Source organism: Dreissena polymorpha, chromosome 4 (assembly GCF_020536995.1).
Source record: "Dreissena polymorpha isolate Duluth1 chromosome 4, UMN_Dpol_1.0, whole genome shotgun sequence".
Classification (NCBI taxonomy): Eukaryota; Metazoa; Mollusca; class Bivalvia; order Myida; family Dreissenidae; genus Dreissena; species Dreissena polymorpha.
Window position 1 is genome coordinate 16643487 of NC_068358.1, and position 27525 is coordinate 16671011.

The 27525-nt window shown below is 37.0% G+C and overlaps 1 protein-coding gene across 21 annotated transcripts in view; it reads left to right on the forward strand.

Moving 5' to 3' along the window:
- LOC127875987 (TBC1 domain family member 1-like) overlaps positions 1–27525 on the forward strand; it is a 277043-nt gene that overhangs the window by 42144 nt on the left and 207374 nt on the right. For 9 of the 21 annotated variants that reach the window (XR_008047590.1, XR_008047589.1, XM_052420793.1 and 6 more), the window contains 8 exons: positions 5304–5396; positions 7075–7204; positions 9420–9511; positions 16892–17020; positions 17645–17842; positions 18988–19214; positions 23608–23786; positions 26134–26256. The exons of 5 other annotated variants lie outside the window; for them this stretch is intronic. Coding sequence is in view for 14 of the 16 variants with exons in the window: in XM_052420793.1 (XP_052276753.1) it covers positions 5304–5396; positions 7075–7204; positions 9420–9511; positions 16892–17020; positions 17645–17842; positions 18988–19214; positions 23608–23786; positions 26134–26256 (1171 nt within the window). In the remaining 2 variants the exon portion in view is untranslated. The remainder of the gene's footprint in view (positions 1–5303; positions 5397–7074; positions 7205–9419; positions 9512–16891; positions 17021–17644; positions 17843–18987; positions 19215–23607; positions 23787–26133; positions 26257–27525) is intronic. 7 more of the 21 variants (XM_052420785.1, XM_052420784.1, XM_052420783.1 and 4 more) reach the window with 7 other exon arrangements.

The following is a 27525-nucleotide window of genomic DNA, read 5'->3' on the forward strand; positions in this document are numbered from 1 at the left end:
TTGAAAAACATGGCCACCAGTAGGCGGGGCAGTTTTCCTTATTTGCCTATAGAGAAACCTTGTAAACACTCTAGAAGTCACAAAGTTTGCCCAATCATCATGAAAATTGGTCAAAACATTGGTTCAATTGATGTTTCGGACGAGTTCAAAAATGGTTGAGATCGGTGAAAAAACATGGCCGCCAGTGGGCTGGGCATTTTTCTCTATATGTATATAGCGGCAGTTTTCCCTATTTGGCTAAAGAGAAACCTTGTAAACACTCTAGAAGTCACAATTTTTGCCCAATCATCATGAAAGTTGGTCAAAACATTGTTTTTATTGATATCTCGGACGAGTTTGAAAATGGTGTATAGTGAAAACATGTGAACACAGTAGAAGTCACATTTTTGGCCCAATTTTCATGAAATTTGCTCAGAACATTTGTTTCCTTGATACGAGAGTTGAGTTTAAAAATGGTTCCGGTCAGGTGAATAAAATGGCTGCTGGGAGGGGGGCAGTTTTCTCATTATGCCCCCCCCCCCCCCTTTCGAAGAAGAGAGGGTATATTGTTTTGCTCAGGATGTCGGTCCGTCCGTCCACCAGATGGTTTGCGGATGATAACTCAAGAGCACTTATGCCAAGGATCATGAAACTTCAAAGGTACATTGATCATGTCTCGAAGATGACCACTATTGATTTTCAGGTCACTAGGTCAAAGGTCAAGGTCACGTTGACCCGAAATAGTAAAAATGGTTTCCGGATGATAACTCAAGAACGCTTATGCCTAGGATCATGAAACTTCATAGATACATTCATCATGACTCGCAGATGACCCCTATTGATTTTCAGGTCACTAGGTCAAAGTTCAAGGTCACGGTGACCCAAAGCAGTAAAATGGTTTCCAGATGATAACTCAAGAACGCTTATGCCTAGGATCATGAAACTTCATAGATACATTGATCATGACTCCCAGATAAGGCCTATTGATTTTCAGGTCACTAGGTCAAAGGTCAAGGTCACCACGACCCGAAATAGTAAAATGGTTTCCGGATGATAACTCAAGAACGTTTATGCCTAGGATCATGAAACTTCACAGGTACATTGATCATGACTCGCAGATGACCTCTATTGATTTTCAGGTCACTAGGTCAAAGGTCAAGGTCACGATGACCCAAAATAGTAAAATGGTTTCCAGATGATAACTCAAGAACGCTTATGCCTAGGATCATTAAACTTCATAGGTACATTGATCATGACTCGAAGATGATCCCTATTGATTTTCAGTTACTAGGTCAAAGGTCAAGGTCATGGTGACCTGAAATAGTAAAATGGTTTCTGGATGATAACTCAAGAACGCTTATGCCTAGGATCACGAAACTTCATAGGTACAATGATAATGACTCGCAGATGACCCCTATTGATTTTCAGGTCACTAGGTCAAAGGTCAAGGTCACAGTGACCTGAAATAGTAAAATGGTTTCTGGATGATAACTCAAGAACGCTTATGCCTAGGCTCATTAAACTTCATAGGTATATCGATCATGACTCGCAGATGACCCCTATTTATTATCAGGTCACTAGGTCAAAGGTCAAGGTCAAGGTCACAGTGCCAAAAAACGTATTCACACAATGGCGGTCAAGATCACGGTGACTCAACTTAGAAGAATGGTTTCGGGATGATAACTTAAGAATGCTTACGCCTAGGATCATGAAACTTCATTGGTACATTGATCATGACTTGCAGATGAAATAATGATGAAACTTGACCAGGATGTTTGTCTGGACAATATCTAGGTCAAGTTTGACATTTGGTAAAGATTGAATGAACCGACTCCTCTCAGGTGAGGGAACTAGGGCCATCTTGGCCCCATTGTTGTTTTAAACCTTCAATTTTAGGGAATTTAGGCAAACATTTGGGGAAAAGCTGTTGACACTGGGAATTGGACAAAAAAATTACCCCAAATTTGACAGAAAAACCAAGCCTTGAATTCACTTCGTATATTGCTTATTCTATTTTGATGTTTGCTAATTTTTGTTGGGGACGCAGTACTCAATGATATGATTCTTAAACTGACCAGTTATGACTGCAAAAACAAGTCCCAACATTTAAACAAAGCGCTGAAAGCACTGAATTTGTTCGCTGTTGTATTATCTTAGACGCAACTCAGTTTTCAAAATTATGTTATAGTTTATTATATCGCAAGTTTGAAATGACCACAACCCATTCAAATTTATAAAGAGTGTGTCTTAAAACACAGGGTGAGATGTGTTAATTTTTTTTCAAATCATTGATACAGCTAATCAGTGTGCACAGGCTAATCTTATTTGACATGCATTAAGCCCCGTTTTCCCTGAAAGCAGCCAATATGTACAGATTTTAATGATAAACACTAGAATGGCCAACGTTGTCTTACAAGCTGTTATATACACACTATGTACTGTACCAGTGAGAACAGGCAGATGCGGTGGTTAGAGCAGACGCTTTTAGCATTCATCTGCTTAATTTTACTGCAGTTATCCACACAGGCGGTCAGGGGTTACGGTTCCTAGCGTAGCTAAGCCCATACTGATTTGCAAAATTGCATCTGCATTATTTGTGAGCTAATGCTCACAAATAACAATTTGCCGGACAATATTACAATAAAAATAATGTTTCCTTTGTTGTTCTTCAGTCAGTAAAGAAGTCTTTACCAATTACTAGGCAAGTCAACTGATGGCAAAATGTGTATCTGAATATTCTTAATTGATATCTGATTACTAAGTCGCTATCCAAATAAATCAACATCAGCAGTCAAAATCTGTAGTCATAGTTTCTTAATTATGCAGAGGTAATGCATATAAGTTTAGCAAATTTCATTGCTAAATTATTAGTAATACTTACAATATAGGTAATAAAACCTTTTCTGAAGAAATCTTGTGGATTGAATTTCTTAAATTCACAAGAAAATGACCAGCACAGTTAACCCTTTCTCACTTAAAAGCAAAGTGAAAATGGCTATGTGCAAACAGCATACAACCAGAACAGCCTGCGAGTAACTCGCAGTCTGTTCAGGTTTTATGCTGTTTGCTGCTCATCAGTAACTAAGGTTTGGAGATGAAGCCTTAATAACTTGAATCTAGTAAGAAAGGTCTTAAAATTAAATATAACTTTCTGATGGACTACAAATGTGTGAAAATACGTACCTAAGTGATAAAGGGTTAAAGCATTTTTGGGCAACTGGGTGATTGCTCCTACCCTCATTCAGCATATGAATATATATGAGTCACATTATAGGAAACCATGCTTAATGTCTGTGCATAAAGTGTTGTCTCAGTCTGCACAGGCTAAGCAGGGAAAACAATTTCCGGTTTTATGGACTTTTTCCTTCAAAGTTAGTCTTTTTTAAACAAAAATCCAGTCTAGGTGGAAAGTGCTGTCTCAGAGAAGCTCAACACATTGAAATTAGTTTTCATAAAAAAAAAATTTTGTTTCAGACAAATATTCCTTACAAGTACACTGTGCTTGTGAGGCCGCGAAATTGGTATTTTATCTCATACTTTTCACAAATCTTGCAAACAAGTAGTTAAGTTGCTTTTATTTCACACAAAGTTTGTGAGATGAATTTTCAAAAATGTGAATGACATCGAGGAAAAATATCAAATTTCTTTAAGTTTACAGTGAGAATCAAACTAAAATTATATATCTGCTTCTGATAGCAGGTTTCATTATAAACATGGGGCTAGCAATCTTAACAAATCAATAAAATAATGCATTCTAGACATTACTCTGTACTGAAGAGTATTCGATTTGCTTTCCAATACTAGGTTAGTACACTCTTAATCTAAGTTTGTAATATAAACACATGGTTTCCAGTGTGTTTTTTTTTTGTTCAATATCGTGTATTTGGCCTCATTCAAAATGGAAAAAAGTAGGCCAAATGCCACCTAAAAATTCATAATTTAAGGTTTCCAAAAATATTATTATTATAATTTTATGTTTTTATAGATCTCAACATTTTGTTCATATCCCATCCAGCTATATAAGTTTAACCTTAGTAAATATAATACTGAAAACACAATTTTAATTTTAATTTTGAAGCATTTTTGAGCAAAAAACAACAACACAAATTCCCAATTTTAGTCAAACCACAGCCAATTTTCACAATCCAAAAGGTCCTGTCCCCATTCCCAAAATGGTGAAAAAACACTTATTACATTTTTCCTTATAAATGCAGATTTTTTTTTCTGATTTTTTTAAAGTAAATATATGTATATAAATGTTCCCTTCTGTGACCTTGTGGTGTCTATGTGGTTATTAAAAAAAGAATGAAAAATAAAATGCCTTGTGATACTTTTTGTCCCCTACCGGTTTCACCGGTTTGCGCTCTGTCTGTCAGTCTGTCTGTATGTCTGTCTGTCCAACTTTTCTGGAAGCTGCGATGACTTTAAAAGTTCTTCATATTTTTTCATGAAACTTTAAACATGGATAGATGGCAAAATGGACATTATGCACGTCATTTCATTTTGTTCCTACGTCAAGAATTATGGTTGCTATGGCAACAAATAGACTAGAAATACTGCTGAAAATGGTGGTTTTCTGGATCCTGCGATAACTTTAAAAGTTCTACATATTTTATCATGAAACTTGAAACATGGATAGATGGCAATATGGACATTCTGCACGTAATTTCATTTTGTTCCTACGTCAAAAATTCTGGTTGCTATGGCAACAAATATAATTTAAAAAAAATAATCTGACATTGGTGGAATTTCTGACAATGGTGGAGCCAGTAGGGGACATATATTGCTTGGCAATAGTCTTGTTGGATCTGATGTTCTTTTCAATTAAAATGAGAAATTGCACTGCTCTGTTGTCAGTATAACTTAGGAACTCTTTCTATGTTGTTTATTGGACTGTTTAACTATAAGTGAATATTTTTGCCAATAAAATAATAAGCTAGTATCCAGTAAGTTATTATTTAATTGTTTTTTTGAAGATCGTGGTATATGAACCATGTTTATTCATGTACAGTTTATTTCGAATAGTGCATTGATGGACATATGATTATTTTCATCTTAATTTTATGAGTCGAAAATAAATATTCTTATCTTAGCCAATATGAAATACAGTCTGACATTTTCATTTTGAAGATGCGTTTCTCATTACTGCAACAGATAACAATCTGTATCAAAAAACGACATTACTAGCATATAACATGGTAGAATTCCTCCTCAATATGTCAAGTGCACTATTACAGGGTGATAAAATCTATGTTGGAAGCCTCACACAATGGGACCATCATGCAAGGATCTCATGCAAACTAATTCTGTGCATGTGTTTCTAGGGCAACGCAAAGCCAGATGTGTTTGGTTTCATATCGCGGGAACCCGGAAGTGTGCTGGTATGCCATCTCCTTCGCTGCTGCTCCAATGTTTTGGTATGTAATGTTTGCGATATTCCTTTGCCTTTTTGCTATAAAGTAGTATGACCTTCACCTTTCTTGCTGAGAAAAGTTATAAATGTATAATTATATTGACATTCTTTGATAAAAAAGTCTCCTTTGCAATCTTATAATCTTGAACAAAGTTGCGCATATATTGTTGTTTCATTTCTACTTGTACAGAGGGCAAATTATGAGTTTTCTTATCAAATCTAGGGGCTCACCACAAAGATCAGGGGCTATGGGCAAGTAGGATGCTGCTAGTTTCCATCTCTTTGAACTTTACAGCTCAGAAATTTATTTTGACCCTTTATAGTTCCCTATAAAATTCAGTTAAACTAAGAACCCCTTTTTTAATTGAATCAAGTTTTAAAGGATTCATTTTCAACCTTGTAGCAAACAGCTTAAAACCAGGACAGACTGCAGTTACTTGCACACAGTTGTAGTTTTATGCTGGTTGCTATGGTCACTGTTGCTCTGAGTGGGAAAGGGCTAAGTATGTGTTGAGTTTCAGCTTAGCTGCCCTGAACCTGTGCCATGGCCCTTTGTTTTTGTAGATTAAGGGACAATATTAGAATTGTTCAGGAATCCAAGACCAAGTTTGATTGCAACTTTTTTTGTCCACAACCAAGCTTGTCAAAATAATAATAAAGTATATTTTAGACCCTTCGTGTATGTCCTATTTGTTTTAATTGTTAATCAGATAAATAAGAAGAAATTCATATGACAATAAATGACTTCATGAAATCCTGCTTGTCCATGGTCAACTTAACTTGCAAATGTTCTTTTCAGACAGTAAATCAAACTGCTCATAATTATTATGATTGTCATTCAGGCTCATATAATTTCTACACCTACAATTTTATGAACAATATCTGGAAATACAAGCTAAAAGTAGAATTTTCAATACATGTATAAGAAATGCCAATATGCAGTTAGTTGTTCTATCCACAGAAATAGACGATTGGTTTATGATTGTCAGTAACTAAATCAGACATTTTTTGCAAAACATGTCATCCAGTGTTTGAGAAACATTTCCTTCTGTTGATTTTATGTACAATTACATTGTGGAGTTTTCAAAGGTCACGCTGGTCTATAGCGTGAGATATGTACATGTGACAGACAGCTGTGACATAATATAGCTCTCAATGTTTGGTTATGTAATTGAGCCTTGCTCTAAGAAAACCAGGTCTAATCATGTGCGTCAAGTGTCGTCCCAGATTGCAGAGTGCACAGGCTATTCTGGGATGACACTTTACCCAATGCATAATGCCCGGTTTTCTGAGAGGGAGCCTCAATTACTTTGTAGCTATTAATTAGGAAGATAACAAGTAAACTTGGTTATGGTCCTGTTACACTGAATTACATTGTAGTGTAGATCGTGCACATGTGTAATTTTTTGTCTCAGTGATTTTATTGTATGCCTTTTGATGCAATAACTCACCTAGTAGTTATGTTATTAAAAAACAACACAAAACAACACATGATTGTTTTAAATCATTGTACTGTAACGATATCTATACAACATCAAACACAAATAGGTTTAACAAAAAGTAAAAAAAAACAAGTTTTCTTAAAGCCCCTTTTCAAATTTGTCTATTTCAAGTGGATGAGATCACTGCTGGCCTTAATGGATTGTTCCAAGCAGCTGTATGATTGTACTCCCTGTTTTCAGGTCGATGAAATCATGGCTGACCTGCGGGTGTCATTCCGTAACGCGTACCAGCAGAGTCGCCAGCAGACCCAGCAGATCTGCATCCACTGCCCCCTGCACCAGTACCACAACCTCTGCAAGGACATCAATGGTAAGTACCACCACAACCTCTGCAAGGACATCAATGGTAAATACCACCACAACCTCTGCAAGGACATCAATGGTTAGTACCACCACAACCTCTGCAAGGACATCAATGGTAAGTACCACCACAACCTCTGCAAGGACATCAATGGTAAGTACCACCACAACCTCTGCAAAGACACCAATGGTAAGTACCACCACAACCTCTGCAAGGACATCAATGGTAAGTACCACCACAAACTCTGCAAGGACATGAATGGTAAGTACCACCACAACCTCTGCATGGACATCAATGGTAAGTACCACCACAACCTCTGCATGGACATCAATGGTAAGTACCACCACAACCTCTGCAAAGACACCAATGGTTAGTACCACCACAACCTCTGCAATGACATCAATGGTAAGTACCACCACAACCTCTGCAAGGACATCAATGGTAAGTACCACCACAACCTCTGCAAGGACATCAATGGTAAGTACCTTCACAACCTCTGCAAGGACATCAATGGTAAGTACCACCACAACCTCTGCAAGGACATCAATGGTAAGTACCACCACAACCCCTGCAAGGACATCAATGGTAAGTACCACCACAACCTCTGCAAGGACATCAATGGTAAGTACAACAAAAACCTCTGCAAGGACATCAATGGTAAGTACCACCACAACCTCTGCAAGGACATCAATGGTAAGTACAACCACAACCTCTGCATGGACATCAATGGTAAGTACCACCACAACCTCTGCAAGGACATCAATGGTAAGTACCACCACAACCTCTGCAAGGACATCACTGGTAAGTACCACCACAACCTTTGCAAGGACATCAATGGTAAGTACCACCACAAAGTCTGCAATGACATCAATGGTAAGTACCACCACAACCTCTGCAAGGACATCAATGGTTAGTACCACCACAACCTCTGCAAGGACATCAATGGTAAGTACCACCACAACCTCTGCAAGGACATCAATGGTAAGTACCACCACAACCTCTGCAAGGACATTAATGGTAAGTACCACCACAACCTCTGCAAGGACATCAATGGTAAGTACCACCACAACCTCTGCAAGGACACCAATGGTAAGTACTACCACAACCTCTGCAAGGACATCAATGGTAAGTACCACCACAGAGTCTGCAATGACATCAATGGTAAGTACCACCACAACCTCTGCAAGGACATCAATGGTAAGTACCACCACAACCTCTGCAAGAACATCAATGGTAAGTACCACCACAACCTCTGCAAGGACATCAATGGTAAGTACCACCACAACCTCTGCAAGGACATCAATGGTAAGTACCACCACAACCTCTGCAAGGACATCAATGGTAAGTACCACCACAACCTCTGCAAGGACATGAATGGTAAGTACCACCACAACCTCTGCAAGGACATCAATGGTAAGTACCACCACAACCTCTGCAAGGACATTAATGGTAAGTACCACCACAACCTCTGCAAGGACATCAATGGTAAGTACCACCACAACCTCTGCAAGGACATCAATGGTAAGTACCACCACAACCTCTGCAAGGACATCAATGGTTAGTACCACCACAACCTCTGCAAGGACATCTTTCTTTTTTTTGCAGTGTTGTCGAGACTGTAGAAAATGAGCCTTGTTCAGGAAAAACTGGGCTTATTGCATGTGCTTAAAGTGTTTTCCCAGATAAGCCTGTTCATTCCAAACAGGTAGACTAATTAGGGACAACACTTTCCATTTTTATGAAATTTTTCTTTAAAATAAGTCCCTTATAACAGAAAATCCAGTCTAGGTGGAAAGTGTCATGTCTGATTAGCCTGTGCAGACTGCAAAGGCTAATGTGGGATGACACTTTATGCAGATACATTTAGCCCAGTTTTCCAGGAACGAGTCTCAATAATACTTGTATGCTTGCAAAATTGTAAAATGCAAGCAATTTTTTCCTAAGCTCTCAAAATTCTGCGATTGAAAATTTGTTTAGGGTGTTACCTATTTATATGACCATCCTGTTTATAATGGACTAAATCATGAATCGTCAGTAGATCCCATTGTTCTATATTTATCAATACATTTTCTGTCGACCAAGTTTCTTAACTTAATCCAGTTTTCTCTGATCAGAAAGATTTACTACAAATAAAGTAATTGGGAAGAAAGTGTGAGTTAATATGTGAAAATTAGCCCTCTTAATGTAAGAAGGTTACATTCAACCAAATTTTTTTCCAAATCAGGCCAGAGCGCAGAGTCAGCATACAGCCTGCTGTGTAAGAGAATACAACAACTGCCTGAGAAAGATGCTGAAGACCTCTACCGGTCGTTACAGGTTGGCTTCTCAGTTTATTGTTAACCAGCTTTTACGAAGGAAAAAACTGGTTATTAGATTGGCCAATGTCGGCGGGCGGGCGGGTGGGTGGGTTGTCGGTAGGGTGGTTTGGCGGGCGGGCGGAACAAGCTTGTCTGGGCCATAACTTTGTCGATCATTGTGAGATTTTAAAATCATTTGGCATATTTGTTCACCATCATAAAACGGTCTGTCGCGCGAAAGAATAACTTCGATATCTCCAAGGTCAAGGTCACATTTTGAGTTCAAAGATAAAAAATGGCCATAAATGAGCTTGTCCTGGCCATCACTATGTCATTCATTGTGAGATTTTAAAATCATTTGGCACATTTGTTCACCATTATTGGACGGTGTGTCGCACGAAAGAATTACGTCAATATCTCCAAGGTCAAGGTCGCCACGACTAAAAATAGTTTTATTTTGAAACAAAGGGGGTTAATTATAAACAATCAGTTCAGTTTGAATTGTCTCCCTTTATCAGACTTTTTTCAAATTGAAAACCTGGTTTTGTGACAATTTTGTAACTTGTTTCATTTGTAATATGAAGTTTTCAGTCAAGTGTTATGTAACTTAAGATTTCTCTTTGGGAATACTGGCCCCGGGTGTGTCATGTTTCCAAACTGTGATGCCCATTTTAATAATACCTTTTAAAAGACTGTTTGTATTTTATGAACATTTGTTGCAGGCCGGCAGCCAGTGACAGGAGAACAGTGTTTGTGTAACAACTCAAATAGTTTGAATTTGGATAATCATGCGTCTTGGTGATAATTTTTCTGCGCAGGATATCTCAGACAATTTGGATAACCAGCCAGAACCAGAACTTCTGAATTTAAGTTATTAAAAAATTGCAAAGTTAATCTTGTCTGCTCTCTTCTATTTAGAAAACCAAAATATTGTCAATATTGACGATAAATGTGTTTAAGAATTTCATAAACATAAATGTCAACCATGTTAGGTTAGTGGTATACAAAGTGAATGTTGGAATGGGGCACCATTCTTGAATCATTTTATGCGATGCGATAGCATAAAGCACTTATATTTGATAATAACGACCAATCAAGGAGTGAATTAAAATTAAATTAAGATTCAATGAAACATGTACAGGTAAAAGATGGTTACCTAAGTTTCCAGAATGTTTTTAACCGATGTTTGAATACAGAAACTGTATTGTCGTTATCTTATCTATTTCTTTTATGACCATGTGGCATTAAACAATATAAACGATAAAAGGCAAAGTATTACAAACATTACTTCTCAAGCGTCTGTATGCTCTGGAAGCATGTCTATGTTTCAAAAGCGTCTGTATTTTTAGCTCAACTATTATATATGAAATATATATAGTGGAGCTATCCTACTCAGCCCGGCGTCGGCGTTGCCGTACCTGTTTCCGTGTCTGTTTGCGTGCAAATGTTAAAGTTTGCGAACTACCCCAAATATTTTCAATGATACTTTGACATATTGCTTTCATATTTTGCATACTTGTTACCAATCATGACCCCAACCTATAAACAAGAGCAGACAACTCTGTCAAGCATTTTGACAGAATTATTGCCCCTTTTATACTTGGAATATGCATATTATTGATATATCTATGTAAAAGTTTGCGTACTACCCCAAATATTTCCTGTGTCCCTTAAAATATTGCTTTCATATTTTGAATACTTGTTTACCAACATGACCCCAACCTATGAACAAGAGCAGACAACTGTATTAAGCATGTTGACAGAATTATGGCCCCTTTTATACTTAGAATATGCATATTTTAGATAAATCTATGTTAAAGTTTGACAAAACAACACTTACCTAACATACCACAATGCACTCCACCCAAACCATCCCCCACGCCCCCCTCACAGAACCCCCCCACCCCCCCCATTTTTTTTTTCTCTTATTTTTGAAAGATCATCTATTAAATGATCACACATGCACATTATACCCCCCTCTCCCCCCCCCCCCCCCCCAAAAAAAATAAAAAAAATTGTTTTCTTAGTTTTGAAAGATCATCTATTAAATGATCACCCACCCACATTATACCCCCCCCCCCCCCTCTCCATGATGGCTTACGTTATACTGTCTAGCACTCAAATAGTCGAGCGCGCTGTCCTCTGACATTTCTTGTTTATTCGGAGTGTTGATGAAAAACATAAGCAGTTTTGAAAAACAAAATACTCTGACATTTAATTGTCTAAAAGACTTGACTTTTTAATACAGAAATGTATTGGCCACATTGTATGACAAACAGTTTATTTTTCAGCCTGAAAAGGACACTGAATTTAATTTCTTCTGTCATTTTCAAATTATATCTGCCAAAAGCCAGAGGGCTGATGCATTCTGAAATGGTGACTAAAAATGGTTTTGAAGGAAATATTACTCTAAAAAATCAAACTTAGCTTTTGATTTCATTTGGGCCACATTGGTAAATGTCAAGGTCACTGTTTTTTTTAAATAAGACAAATTGTTTCTGTTCAATAACTTGAGTTTGGAAGGAGGTATTGCATTGAAATTTTGTATTTAGTTAGTTATCAATACCTTGCTTTGATTTCCAGTTGGAGTTAGTTGGTTCGAAAATAATGTTACAATAAAAGAACAACAGTTACCTCAAAATAACTTGGCTTTTGAGAGGGAAATTTTGCCAACATTATATGCTGACCTAGCATTTTGGGGCACGTCAGCAAGTCCTTTTCACAGGCATACTTAGTGACAAGTTGGGAGTCTTGAGCTGCGTTCTGGCAAAATTGGGCTTAATACATGTGTAGTAGTGCTGCAACAATACGCCAAAAACCGTATTGCAATATATTGTCAGTTCAAAAACCCGTATTGCAATATATCGCAATATATTGCTAACTCGTACCAGAATTATAACTCGCCAAATACCCGATAATCCCGTATATTCCAGTTTTAAAGCAAATTCTGGTAAATATTTACTATAAATGTGCTCAAGAATAACAAGAAACACAAACATTCGCAAATTTTCTAAAGTATCCAGTCCTTCCCAAAATTATAATTTATTGCCGGCCATGAGGTCCTATAATCATGCAGCCATTTCCGGCCCAGACTGATTATTTCAGGCCCAAAAAGTTAATAATTACGACGAAAGACAAAGATGACATTTTTAACAATATTTTTAATATTATCAGATTAATATACAAAGCATACATTTAATCATTCAGAATTGTCAAGATTTCTTTAGCTTGTCTCTTCATCCTGGATATCTGAATCCTCTACTGAAGACACATCCTCTGACTAATCTTCTTTCGTTGGATACCCATCAGTTATAGCCTTAGGTGGGCGCTAATAATTCAGTCGACGAAGACCATCTCCATGTTTCATGAGCATACAATGCTTAATCTTTTTGCTAAGCTGTTGTAGGCTAGCATACCTTATAATACTATACTAGTCTTAAAGTCAATCCCAATGCTTTTGAGTGAATTATTTGGATGATTTTTTTTTAATTATGGTAGAAAACGTTGTTGGTCCTGTATGTAGGTGTGAGTTTGTTACATAAAAACCTCATTAAATATTTAATTTTACCTAAAACCATTGAATCTTAACAGCCATTTGTCTACAGCTGCTGAAGGGTCATAAGCTGTAACGTCTGCAGTGCTGAGTTTGATCATCATGAGAGTTTGGTTTGGCTCCTTCACCAAATTTAAATTAAAACGTTTTAAGATATTAAACAATAAAATGAAAACGAAATCACCAGTTATATATCTGGGTACTCTGTTTTCCTTCGAACTCCTGTGTAGATATTGTCAGATCGCTTCGAACTCCTGTGTAGGTGTTGACAGATCGCGGGAAGATCACAATGACCTGTGTTAATGCCCTGCTTGCTTACAAATTAATCGGACATAACGGGAACCAAAAGTATATGTTATCTATTCTCTCCCTTTGCGAATCTACTCATATAGTGATGACGTAGTGTGTAATTTGCATTGACGACGCAGCAAAAATCTTCGGATACCGTATATTCACATACGTCATTCAAGAAATGTAACCAATGAAAAAATGTTTAACATGATTGGAGTATTCATAAATAACTCGGTAAAGTCCCACTTTTGCCTTGAAACTTTTCTGGAAATAGCTTATGGAATTCCGAATTTCGCCATAATTTTATTACCGGACATGAGGTCCGGCAATATTAGAATTATTTCCGGATTTTCAAAATTATTATCGGAAAAATCCGAGGTATTTCGGAAAGACTGAGTATCAAAAACATTATGGCATTTGTTACTATTTAAAGATTTGATGAAATAACGTCCAACCGGGACGTTTTTGTTTTCACTGACGTGATGTTCTCGTTTTTATACAACACAAAATACACGGATACTTTCCATGCAACGTTCTACATGTCTGCATAATTTTCACGCGCTTTTTAATGAGACGAAGGATAAAGCACTTTTTATTTGACGCTATTTTTTATTGTCGCGTAAGCATTAAAATTTGAGAGCGTGTTTCCGAAATTCAGATTACAAATTAAAAATGCTCAATTCAGAATCGAATGAAACATTTACAGTTGTGCGCAATTAATTTATCGATAATATGTTCAAAAGCATCAAACGAATGCTCCCATGTAACAACGCTACTCCGTATAATACACTTTTTAGAATGCTATTTTTACGTAAAAAATTATTTACACCGCTTTGCTTTGTTTACCTTGATATCATTATTTTGGATGGCTTTTCTTGACGAAATGTGAATGAATTTTTGTAAAATGTTCGTACCGGTATGATGAAAATCGTATCGCAATACAATATGCTGATTGCGTATTGCGATATATACCGAAATACCGGTATATTGTTGCAGCACTTATGTGTGGTAAGTGCATACAGTCTTCCCTGATTAGCGTGTGCAGTCCGCACAGGCTTATCAGGGCCACCACTTTCTGCCTAGGCTGGATTTTTATGCTCCTCAAAAATTTTCAGGGAGCATATAGTTGCCAGTTTGTCGTTCCTCCCTTCCTTACTTCCTTCTATCACACTTTTGTTTCAGTTTCTCATAGCACCTTCAATACTTTGCGGAGTTCTTTCATATTTGACATGTTGGTACCTTGCATGGACCTCTACCTTTTGATGAGGTTTGAGGTCACTAAGGGGTCAAGGTCAAGGTCACCGATGCTAATTATAGATGTTTCCTTCTCACTTTTGTTACAGTTTCTCATAGCACCTTCATTACTTTACCGATCTCTTTCATATTTGGCATGTAGGTACCTTGAATGGACCTCTACCTTTTGATGAGGTTTGAGGTCACTGGGGTCTAGGTCAAAGTTACTGAGGCTAATAATAGATTTTTTCTTCACACTTTTGTTACAGTTTCTCATAGCACCTTCAATACTTTACTGATCTCTTTCATATTTGGCATATAGGTACCTTGCATGGACCTTTTCCAATTTGATGAGGTTTGAGGTCACTGGGGTCAAGGTCATCGAGGCTAATAATATATTTGTCCATCACACTTTTGTTACAGTTTCTCATAGCACCTTCAAAACTTTACCGATCTCTTTCATATTTGTCATGTAGGTACCTTGCATAGACCTCTACCTTTTGATGAGGTTTCAGGTCACTGGGGTCAAGGTCGATGAGGCTATTAATATATTTTCCGTCACGCTTTTGTAACAGTTTCTCATAGCACCTTCAATACTTTACAGATATCTTTCATATTTGGCATGTAGGTACCTTGCAAGGGCCTCTACCTTTTGATGAAGTTTGAGGTCACTGGGGTCATGGTCAAGGTCACCGAGGCTAATAAAAGATTTTTATGTCCCACTATAGTGGGGGACATATTGTTTTTGCCCTGTCTGTTGGTTTGTTTGTGTTTGTTTGTTTGTTTGTTTGCCCTAACTTAAACATTTGCAATAACTTTTGCAATATTGAAGATAGCAACTTGATATTTGGCATGCATGTGTAGCTCATGGAGCTGCACATTTTAAGTGGTGAAAGGTGAAGGTCATCCTTTAAGATCAAAGGTATAATATATAGCTTCAAAGCGGCGCAAAAAGGGGACATAGTGTTTCTGACAAACACATATCTTGTTTGAGGTGGTTATTAACACATATATTGACAAAGCGCATAATCCGAAAGCATCAATCAGTTTCACTGATATTCTTGTGTTTTTTTTTAAGAGACTATACACTGTAACTCCAATATAACGCAGATGACCAGGTTCAAACCATGCAACAGCGTTATAAACGGGTCCGCGTTATAAGTTTTAAGCTCATTTATTGCAGGGGGCTATAAAAACAGGTATAGTATAGCATATAATATAGGTCCAGTGTATTGCCATGCTGTGTTATCATCCCCAAATACATGCACATAATCCGAATCGTATCGATAACAGTATACATAGCGCTTTTCTAATGTGCACATTTATCCGATAATCCAATAAAGTTACATCACTTAAAAAAATAATCATCTTGAACTTTTATGACGATAAATATGTTTATGAATTTTGTAAACACAACTTTATATGCATGCGCCATTTTTCAGAAGTGTAAAGAGAACAGTGCATTATGGGGCAGAGCTTTCATTGGACAAGTGAATTTAAATTTAGATTGAATGGAATACGATACATGTACAAAGAAATGTTTTATTGCGTCATGCAAAAAACGTGCTTCCCGGGAACTTTCTGATACCGGGCAAAAGTGAAAGTGAATCTCTGTTAACAATAACACTGCGTTAGCATGTAAATAAATTGTCTTGATTATTTTATTAATTTCTCGTACACGAACTGAAAGATTAAATGACTAAATACTAAAATGATAATGAAATGACAGAAAAACTTGTTTTATGCCGTGCGCAGTATATTTCAAAGCCGCTCCTTTAAGACAGTCAAACTGCAATCATATCAAAGTAAGAATGTTTTTATTGATTTGAATAACTTTAATTGTATAATTATCCCGCTTGCACTTAACTTATTGAAATTAGCACACCGGGACTACATGTAATAAAAACTGGCACGCGAGTTTTTCACACCTTTATTGACATTACACAACAGATTAACACCAAGTGGCTGTTGGTGTTGTTTATCCTCGAAGCGATTAAAATCGATTCAACCAACTGTTGAATAAAGCAATCAAGATGTGATCGCCGCCTTCTTTGAATTGTCTGAAAATACATGATGTTGCATAACATGGATTTGAATCAGAAATGGAAGGTTGGAGAAAAAACGGGATCCAAGACCCACCCACGTTATATTGGATTCAGCGTTATAAGGGAGAGCGTTATATTGGAGTTACAGTGTATACCTTTAAACAAACAAAATTGTAGTTCCTAATAAATCTGTGCAAACTGCATGAGGTAATCTGGCATGACATTTTACACACATGCATTAAGCCCAGTTTACCCATAACACTGCTCTCTTGTTTAGAATGAGAACCCCCAGAGCCACGAGGAGTCTGTAGAGTCCCTCATGATCCACATCCGTAAACTGTGCGAGGTCAAACAGCAAAACCACACCCACATCTCCGACTCTGCAAAGGGGCCGCACAAAACTGATGTAAGTACACTCCATAAAGGGGTGACACAAAACTGATATAAGTACACTCCGTATAGGGTCACACAAAACTGATGTAAGTTAACACTCTGTAAAGGGGCCACACAAAACTGATATAAGTACACTTCATAAAGAGGCCGCACAAAAATGATGTACCTAAGTACACTTCGTAAAGGGGCTACACAAAACTGATGTAAGTACGCAAAAGTCTGCAAAAAACTTATGTAAGTACACTGTGCAAAGGGGCCACACAAAACTGAGTAAGTACGTATTGGGGCATACAGTCCAGCATACAATCAATACAGCCTGTGAGTAAATTCCAGTCTGTTCATTTTTTGTGCTGTATTCGGCTCATCAGTATGTTAGGGTTGGATATGAGGGCTTTATATCGTAAATCTAGTTAAAAAGGTCTGAAATTGAATTTGCTTTTTAAGGGACTAGGGATATATGCAACCAGTCTAAATCCAGAACAGCCTGCAAGTAACTCGCAGTTTGTTCAGGTTTTATACTGTTTGCTGCTCATCAGTGTCTTTGGGTTGCAAATGAAGGTCTTACATTTCATTAGATTTTCTAAGAGATTACACGTGCGTGTAAGTGTGTTTGTGAGTAATAAAGGTTTTATTGCAGTTCTTCCTTGGGGACATGAAGAGTAAGCCCAACAAGTCGGCCTTTGAGTTCATCAGGAACAAAGCCCGGAAGACGTTGACAACGTCCTTTGAATCCTTGCTCACGAATGTTCACCATAAGACAGAGGAGGTCAAGGAAGTATTCCGCCATCGCAGTGGGACCAATGAGAATGAGGGGGGATCATTTAGTCGGTCATTGGTAGGTGATGTGGTTGGTTTACCTTGCATAGAATCTTTTGAAATGTAAATTTTGTCTGCATGCTTTAATAATGTTTCTGTAAAGGATGTTACATTGATATCTGGACAGACTTAAATTCATTGTTTTGCAGAAAGTTGTATAGTTACCTGCATGAATGTATTACTTTAATCATGAAATCATTCATTCAATGCTCAGCGTTAACTGTTCTTTTGCATTGAGACCCAGCTTTATTATCCCTCGCCATAGGCCGAGGGATATTGTTTTGGCGTTGTCTGTCCGTCTTTCCGTCCGTCCTTCCGTCCGTCCGGCACTTTTGTGTCCGGAGCCATATCTTGGAAGTGCTTTGGTGGATTTCAATGAAACTTGGTATGAATATATATACATGTATGGATAAGAGGATGATGCACGCCTAATGGCATTGTACACCATCTGTTAATAACAGAGTTATGGCCCTTTGTATCTTGGAAAAATGCTTTTTTGTGTCCGGAGCCATATCTTGGAAGTGCTTTCGCGGATTTCATTGAAACTTGGTATGAGTATATATATATATGGATAAGAGGATGATGTACGTCAAATGGCATTGTACACCATTGGATAATAAAGGAGTTATGGCCCTTTGTATCTTGAAAAAATGCTTTTTTGAGTGTCAAATATAACACTTTTGTGTCCAGGAGCATATTTGGGGGGGATATCAATTCAACGAATTTGCTTGTTTATGTATGTGTAAAGAGTTGTGTTATTTATACTGGTCTGTGGCGTATAATACTAGTAACAGGAATTTATCTTTTGATATTATTTCTTGTGTTTCATTATACTTATATAATAAGCTGCTCTCTGGTAAAGCAGGGTTAAATGATTATGTTTTCTCAAATAAGAATGAACAGTCTTAATCAGTTATTCAAGGACGACATTACCGCTCAAAGCGGTTCAAGGACGACATTTCCGCTCAAAGTGGATTTTTCCTATAAAAAGACTCATTTTAATCTAAAAACACAATTAATAAAGCAGAATGTGTTGTCCCTGATTAGCCTGTGAAAACTGCACAGGCAAATCTAGGATGACACTTTATGCACATGCATAAAGCCCCATTTTTTCCCGTTTAGTGATACTTATTTACACAATACACTGATGCTATACTTCCATAGGATCACACCTCGCCCGATGCCTCCCCTGCCCCGTCGCCAGGCCCTCTCACCAAAGACAAGACCAAGTTTGATTTCTCCAGCCCGCCCCCTTCCCCAGAGCCAGGGCGCCCACGGGCCGCCACAGTCGGTGCAAAGCCTGACCCAGACGTGATAGAACGGGCCAAGTCAAGACAACTACAGGAGCTACAGGATCGGAGGAAGTCCAGCGATAGTCCCATGAAACATATGTGAGTTCAGATAGTCCCATGAAACATATGCGAATTTTGATAGTCCCATGAAACATATGTTAGTTGTGATAGTTGCATGAAACATATGTGAGTTCTGGTAGTCCTATGAAGCATATGTGAGTTCTGATAGTCCCATGAAACATATGTGAGTTCTGATAGTCCATGAAATATATTTGAGTTCTGATAGTCCCATGAAACATATGTGGGTTCTGATAGTTTTATGAAACATATGTGGGTTCTGATAGTCCTATGAAACATATGTGAGTTCAGATAGTCCATGAATCATGTGTGAGTTCTGATAGTTCATGAAACATATGTGAGTTCTGATAGTCCCATGAAACATATGTGAGTTTAGATAGTCCCATGAAAAATATGCGAGTTTCAATAGTCCCATGAAACATATGTGAGTTCAGATAGTCCCATGAAACATATGTGAGTTCTGATAGTCCCATGAAACATATGTGAGTTTAGATAGTCCCATGAAACATATGTGAGTTCAGATTGTCCCATGAAACATATTTGAGTTTAGATAGTCCCATGAAACATATGTGTGTTTAGATAGTCCCATGAAACATATGTGAGTTTAGATAGTCCCATGAAACATATGTGAGTTCAGATAGTCCCATGAAACATATGTGAGTTCAGATAGTCCCATGAAACATATGCGAGTTTTGATAGTCCCATGAAACATATGTTAGTTCTGATAGTTGCATGAAACATATGTGAGTTCTGGTAGTCCTATGAAACATAGGAAAGTTCTGATAGTCCCATGAAACATATGTGAGTTCTGATAGTTCTATGAAACATATGTGAGTTCTGATAGTCCATGAAACATATGTGAGTTCAGATAGTCCATGAACATGTGTGAGTTCTGATAGTCCATGAAACATATGTGGGTTCTGATAGTTCTATGAAACATATGTGAGTTCTGATAGTCCTATGAAACATATGTGAGTTCAGATAGTCCATGAAACATATGTGAGTTCAGATAGTCCATGAAACATGTGTGAGTTCTGATAGTCCATGAAACATATGTGAGTTCTGATAGTCCCATGAAACATATGTGAGTTCAGATAGTCCATGAAACATATGTGAATTCAGATAGTCCATGAAACATATGTGAGTTCTGATAGTCCCATGAAACATATGTGAGTTCAGATAGTCCCATGAAACATATGCTAGTTCAGTAGTCCCATGAAACATATGTGAGCTCTGATAGTCCCATGAAACATATGTGAATCCTGATAGTCCCATGAAAAATATGTGAGTTATGATAGTCCTATGAAACATATGTGAGTTCTGATAGTCCATGAAATATATTTGAGTTCTGATAGTCCCATTAAACATATGTGGGTTCTGATAGTTCTATGAAACATATGTGAGTTCTGACAGTCCTATGAAACATATGTGAGTTCAGATAGTCCATGAAACATATGTGAGTTCAGATAGTCCATGAAACATGTGTGAGTTCAGATAGTCCATGAAACATATGCGAGTTCTGATAGTCCCATGAAACATATGTGGGTTCTGATAGTTCTATGAAACATATGCGAGTTCTGATAGTCCTATGAAACATATGTGAGTTCAGATAGTCCATGAAATATAAGTGAGTTCAGATAGTCCATGAAAAATATGTGAGTTCTGATAGTTCCATGAAACATGTGAGTTCAGATAGCCCTATGAAACATATATGAGTTCTAATAGTCCTATGAAACATATGCCAATGTCGATAGTCCGTGAAACATATGGAAGTTCTGATAGTCCCAAGAAACATATTTGAGTTCTGATAGTCCCATGAAACATATTTGAGTTCTGATAGTCCCATGAAACATATTTGAGTTCTGATAGTCCCATGAAACATATTTGAGTTCTGATAGCCCTATGAAACATATGTGAGTTCTGTTGGGTGCAATACCATAAAAACATCTTAGTTCTAATAGCTCTATGAAACAAATGTGACTTCTGCTGGGAGTATAGTCCCATAAACATACATGACATCTGCTGGGTATAGTCCCATAAACATCTGTGAGTTCTGTTGAGTATAGTCACATGAAAGATATATGACTTCTGCTGGGTATAGTCCCATGAAAGATATATGACTTCTGCTGGGTATAGTCCCATGAAAGATATATGACTTCTGTTGGGTATAGTCCCATGAAACATATATGACTTCTGCTGGGTATAGTCCGGTGAAAGATATATGACTTCTGCTGTATATTGTCCCATTAAACATAATATGACTTCTGCTGTGTATAGTCCAAGTAAACATAATATGACTTCTTCTGTGTATAGTCCCAGTAAACATAATATGACTTCTGCTGTGTATAGTCCAAGTAAACATAATATGACTTCTTCTGTGTATAGTCCAAGTAAACATAATATGACTTCTGCTGTGTATAGTCCCAGTAAACATAATATGACTTCTTCTGTGTATAGTCCAAGTAAACATAATATGACTTCTTCTGTGTATAGTCCAAGTAAACATAATATGACTTCTGCTGTGTATAGTCCAAGTAAACATAATATGACTTCTTCTGTGTATAGTCCCAGTAAACATAATATGACTTCTGCTGGGTATTGTTCCAGTAAACATAATATGACTTCTTCTGTGTATAGTCCAAGTAAACATAATATGACTTCTGCTGTGTATAGTCCCAGTAAACATAATATGACTTCTTCTGTGTATAGTCCAAGTAAACATAATATGACTTCTTCTGTGTATAGTCCAAGTAAACATAATATGACTTCTTCTGTGTATAGTCTAAGTAAACATAATATGACTTCTTCTGGGTATAGTCCCAGTAAACATAATATGACTTCTTCTGTGTATAGTCCAAGTAAACATAATATGACTTCTTCTGTGTATAGTCCAAGTAAACATAATATGACTTCTGCTGTGTATAGTCCAAGTAAACATAATATGACTTCTTCTGTGTATAGTCCAAGTAAACATAATATGACTTCTTCTGTGTATAGTCCAAGTAAACATAATATGACTTCTGCTGTGTATAGTCCAAGTAAACATAATATGACTTCTTCTGGGTATAGTCCCAGTAAACATAATATGACTTCTTCTGTGTATAGTCCAAGTAAACATAATATGACTTCTTCTGTGTATAGTCCAAGTAAACATAATATGACTTCTGCTGTGTATAGTCCAAGTAAACATAATATGACTTCTTCTGTGTATAGTCCAAGTAAACATAATATGACTTCTTCTGTGTATAGTCCAAGTAAACATAATATGACTTCTGCTGTGTATAGTCCAAGTAAACATAATATGACTTCTTCTGTGTATAGTCCAAGTAAACATAATATGACTTCTTCTGTGTATAGTCCAAGTAAACATAATATGACTTCTTCTGTGTATAGTCCAACTAAACATAATATGACTTCTGCTGTGTATAGTCCCAGTAAACATAATATGACTTCTGCTGGGTATAGTTCCATTAAAAATATATGACTTCTGCTGGGTATAGTCCCATAACCATATGGACTTCTGCTGAGTTCATACATTTGCTGCAAAAGTTGCAGGACCTTTACTGCTATGGTAAAAAAATGTATCTTAATGACAACCTGTCAATAAATCATTTAAAGACTGTTTTGCAAACACTGCACATAGGTGTGGAAGAAAGGATCTTACTACAAGTTGTCGATTAGACAGTGGGCTTCCAAAAACACATTTTACAATAAACACAAAGCCAAAACAATAAATGCAGTTACCAATTAGTTACAGTCATTAACAATCTGTAGTTAATGAAGCATTGCTAAGCACCAATGAAATGAGATTCAATCACAAGCCAAAATGAAAAAAGATAGCATTGAATACACTGCAGTATTTTCTATGCAGCTAAATTTTACACATCAAATGTTAATTAAGCTCTGCTGGGAATTACTTAGAAGCCTCTTTTTTTTTGGGGGGGGGGGGGGGGGCAGATCAGATGAAAATTTACTTAATATTAAAGATACAAAAGTCATATCCTGCTAAAGGTAATATTTTTTATCATAAGCAAACTCTTAATTCTTTATTTTTGCACATTAAACACTTTGTTTTGTTGTGTTTGTGTATTTATACATCCTAGAAACCTTTACCTGGGACTTGGATTTAATTGTATTGAATAATAGCAAGCCGTACTATTATTTGTTTGTTATATGGTTGGATGCATCCACAAAATTTACGAAAAATTGTGTCCCACGATGAATAGATGAATACTAAATACATTTAGTTGTACAGTATGTTAAAACAAGATATAATTCAAAAATTAAATAAGAGAACATTGTTTGAATGACTTAGCAAAGCCAAATCTGCAACTTCACTTACTAAGATGCATTAAGCCACGTTTTCCCAGAACAAGGCTCATTATAATCAACAGCATGTTGGTCCACCTTTTAGGTTCATCCTAGCCAACTGCAGTTCGCCCAGCAAGCGCTCCTCCCTGTCGGGCGAGGATGATCCCGGGGGCTCTGACCCCCAGCACGGCCCCAGCTCCAACAAGAGGGTGTCCTGGAGACAGGCCATCTTCAACAGGGTCGTCACACCTTCCAAACATCCCAGCACGCCCACATTGGAAGGTACAGGAAGGCATGTTCACTGGGCTTAAAGGGACTTTATCACAGTGTGGCAAAATGACATTTTAAAACAAGAAGTTTTGAATCTGGGAAAAATTAATTTGATAATTAAAGTGTTATAATGCGAATGTGAATTAGGGTCCATGTACATTCGCAAGTCTCGCTTTTTCCAACGCCATATTCTACTTGTCTGATTTCACATGTTATCAAAAGTCACCAACCATAAATTCTCTATTTGTGTCTTGTTCTGAGAAAACTGGGAATAATGTATGTGCAAAAAGTGTCTTCCAAGATTAGCCTGTGCAGTCCGCACAGGCTAACCAGGGACAACACTTTCCGCTTATACTGGATTTTTAGCTCACCTGATTGCTCAGTTGAGCTTTTGTGACCAGTCTTTGTCCGTCTTCCGTCCGTCTGTCCGTCGTCCATATTTGGTTTGTAAACACTCTAGAGGTCACATTTAATGTCCGATCTTCATGAAACTTGGTAAGAAGATTTGTCCCAATGATATCTCGATCAAGTTCGAAACTGGGTCATGCTGGGTCAAAAACTAGGTCACTAGGTCAAAAAAAAGAAAAAAAATGTAAACACTGTAGAAGTTACATTTCATGCCCAATCTTCATGTAACTTTGTCAAAATGTTTGCCTTATTGATATGTTGGTTGAGTTTAAAAGTGGTTCCGGTCCGTTGAAAAACATGGCCGCCAGTGGGCGGGGCAGTTTTCTTTATTTGGCTATAGAGAAACCTTGTAAACACTCTTGAAGTCACAATTTTTGCCCAATCATCATGAAAGTTGGTCAAAACATTGATTTTATTGATCTCTCGGACGAGTTCAAAAATGGTCCAGATCGGTGAAAAACATGGTCGCCAGTGGGCGGGGCATTTTTCTCTATATGTATATTGTGAAAGCATGTGAACACTCTTGAAGTCACATTTTTGGCCCAATTTTCATAAAATTTGGTCAGAACATTTGTTTCTTTGATATGAGAGTTGAGTTCGAAAATGGTTCCGGTCAGTTGAATAACATGGCTGCCGGGGGGGGGGGGGGGGGCAGTTTTCCTTATTTTGCTATAGAGAAACCTTGTAAACACTCTAGAAGTCACAATCTTTGCCCAATCATCATGAAAGTTGGTCAAAACATTGGTTTTATTGATCTCTCGGACGAGTTCAAAAATGGTCCAGATCGGTGAAAAACATGGTCGCCAGTGGGCGGGGCATTTTTCTCTATATGTATATTGTGAAAGCATGTGAACACTCTTGAAGTCACATTTTTGGCCCAATTTTCATAAAATTTGGTCAGAACATTTGTTTCTTTGATATGAGAGTTGAGTTGGAAAATGGTTCCGGTCAGTTGAATAACATGGCTGCCGGGGGGGGGTGGGGGCAGTTTTCCTTATTTTGCTATAGAGAAACCTTGTAAACACTCTAGAAGTCACAATCTTTGCCCAATCATCATGAAAGTTGGTCAACACATCGGTTTTATTGATATCTCGGACGAGTTCGAAAATGGTCCAGATCGGTGAAAAAACATGGCCGCCGCATTTTTCTCTATATGTATATAGTGAAAACATGTGAACACAGTAGAAGTCACATTTTTTGCCCAATTTTCATGAAATTTGGTCAGAACATTTGTTTCCTTGATATGAGAGTTGAGTTTGAAAATGGTTCCGGTCAGTTGAATAACATGGCAGCCGTGGGGGGGGGGGCAGTTTTCTTATATTTATATAGTAAAAAAAGCTTGTGAACACTCTAGAAGTCACAATTTTTGCCCAATCATCATGAAACTTGGTACAAAGATTGGTTTTATATAGATCACATAATTAATGCCATAATTATTGCCCTTAGATTGTCCAAATTTTCATTATATTATACAAAATCCTTGTAAACACTCTACAGGTCACAATTTTGTTTCAGATTTTATGAATCTTGGTCATAATATTTATTTTTGTAAGCACAGTTTGATGTTTGGTAAGGGGGGGGGGGGGGTCAACTCAAAATAAAGGTCACCAGGTCAAATCTTACAAAAACAAAAACACTCCATATGCCAGAGTTTTGGTTCAATAATGATGAAACTTGACCAGGATGTTTGTCTGGACAATATCTAGGTCAAGTTTGACGTTTGGTAAAGATTGAATGAACCGGCTCCTCTCAGGTGAGCGAACTAGGGCCATCTTGGCCCTCTTGTTTAAAAAAAGTGACTTCTTTTAAATAAATAAAAACATTAAAGCGGAAAGTGTTGTCCCTGATTAGCCTGTGTGGATTGCACAGGCTAATTTGGGACAACATTTTATGCACATGTATTTTGCCCAATGTTCACATAACAAGATACATTTTTTAATTGATTATGCAGAGGCAGAGGAGGGAGAGGAGAGGGCCAAGAAAACGAAGGAAGAGTTGCGGGCCTTGTGGAGAAAAGCGATACTGGAGACCCTGCTGTTGATCCGTATGGAGCGTGAGAATATAGACTTACAAGGTGGGAAGATTTTGTGTGGTTGGTTTTAGGTACAGTGTTTTTTCACCATTTGGTGGCTGGTTCCCTTTAGGCGAAATCCCGTTGTTATGACTACAATTTAGAAATTAGTGTTTTGTTTTTTAGCTAACAAATACTTTAAAGTTATAAAAGTGTTTTAATATTATATTTACTTAGGTTTAAGTAATAAAGCATGATGGGCGATAATGTAAATTTTGAGATTAATTTAAAAAAATATAATTGAAACCTTCAATTTTAACGGCCCATTTGGAAAATTATACTTTTTCATTGCTAATATTTTCTTATAACAGCCCATTATTTAAATTTAAAAAATCTGCAGATATCAATTATGTCAAACTTTAAGGTACTTCATATTAGAAGATTTTATTTGTGATATGAAAGGGGATATTGGCAACACATTAATTACATTTAATTGCATTGTAACAAATAGGGCAAGATGGGTGGCTTTAAAGGGCCTGTTCTTTAAAATATATATTTACAGCATCAATCTTTGAGGTAACACATTAGGATTGTTGAGGATGGGTTTAAAGGAAGTGTTCTGTCCAAAATATGAATAACCTTGACCTTAAAGGTAACATAATAGGAAAGATTATGTGCGCCTTTAAGGGATTGTTCCCTCCAGAATGTAATAAATGATTAAAAGCAAAAACATTGAGCAAGATTTGCTGTGATTTTAAATTGTCATTTTAGTTGCATGTAACATTGAAACTAGCTCTGTGGACTTCAATCAAGTTGAAGCTTGCAAACCTTATATACATAAATACATTAATTTTCTATTACAATGAATAATAGTTTATGTATTGCAAACAAGAAAATGAGATGAAGAGTTGTTTTTTGTTTCCATTCATATTCATTTTTATTCACAAGAAATCTAAACGAATAATAATGAAAAGAAAATAACTAAAAATATATTCGATGGAGATAAGTTATTTAATATACCTTCAACTAAATGCATTTATTTCAATGTTTGGTAAGTCTTTTAATCATAAAAAGTGTGTTTTGTTTGCAGAAACCATTAGTTCATGTAAGTTCTCAGCAATTGTGTAAATCTTTCTATTGATTTGATAGTGTTTTCAGAGCTTTTTAATTCTAGATCTTACCTAAAAGATGCACATTTTGAGGTTTGTTTGGTGCAATATCATTTACTGCACTTTTCACAATAAAAACTACAAAATAATTGCATATTTTGCTGCATTAACTGTTGTTTTTTTAACATGTGGTGTAAGTTGGCGTGTAGCTTCAGATTGAGAA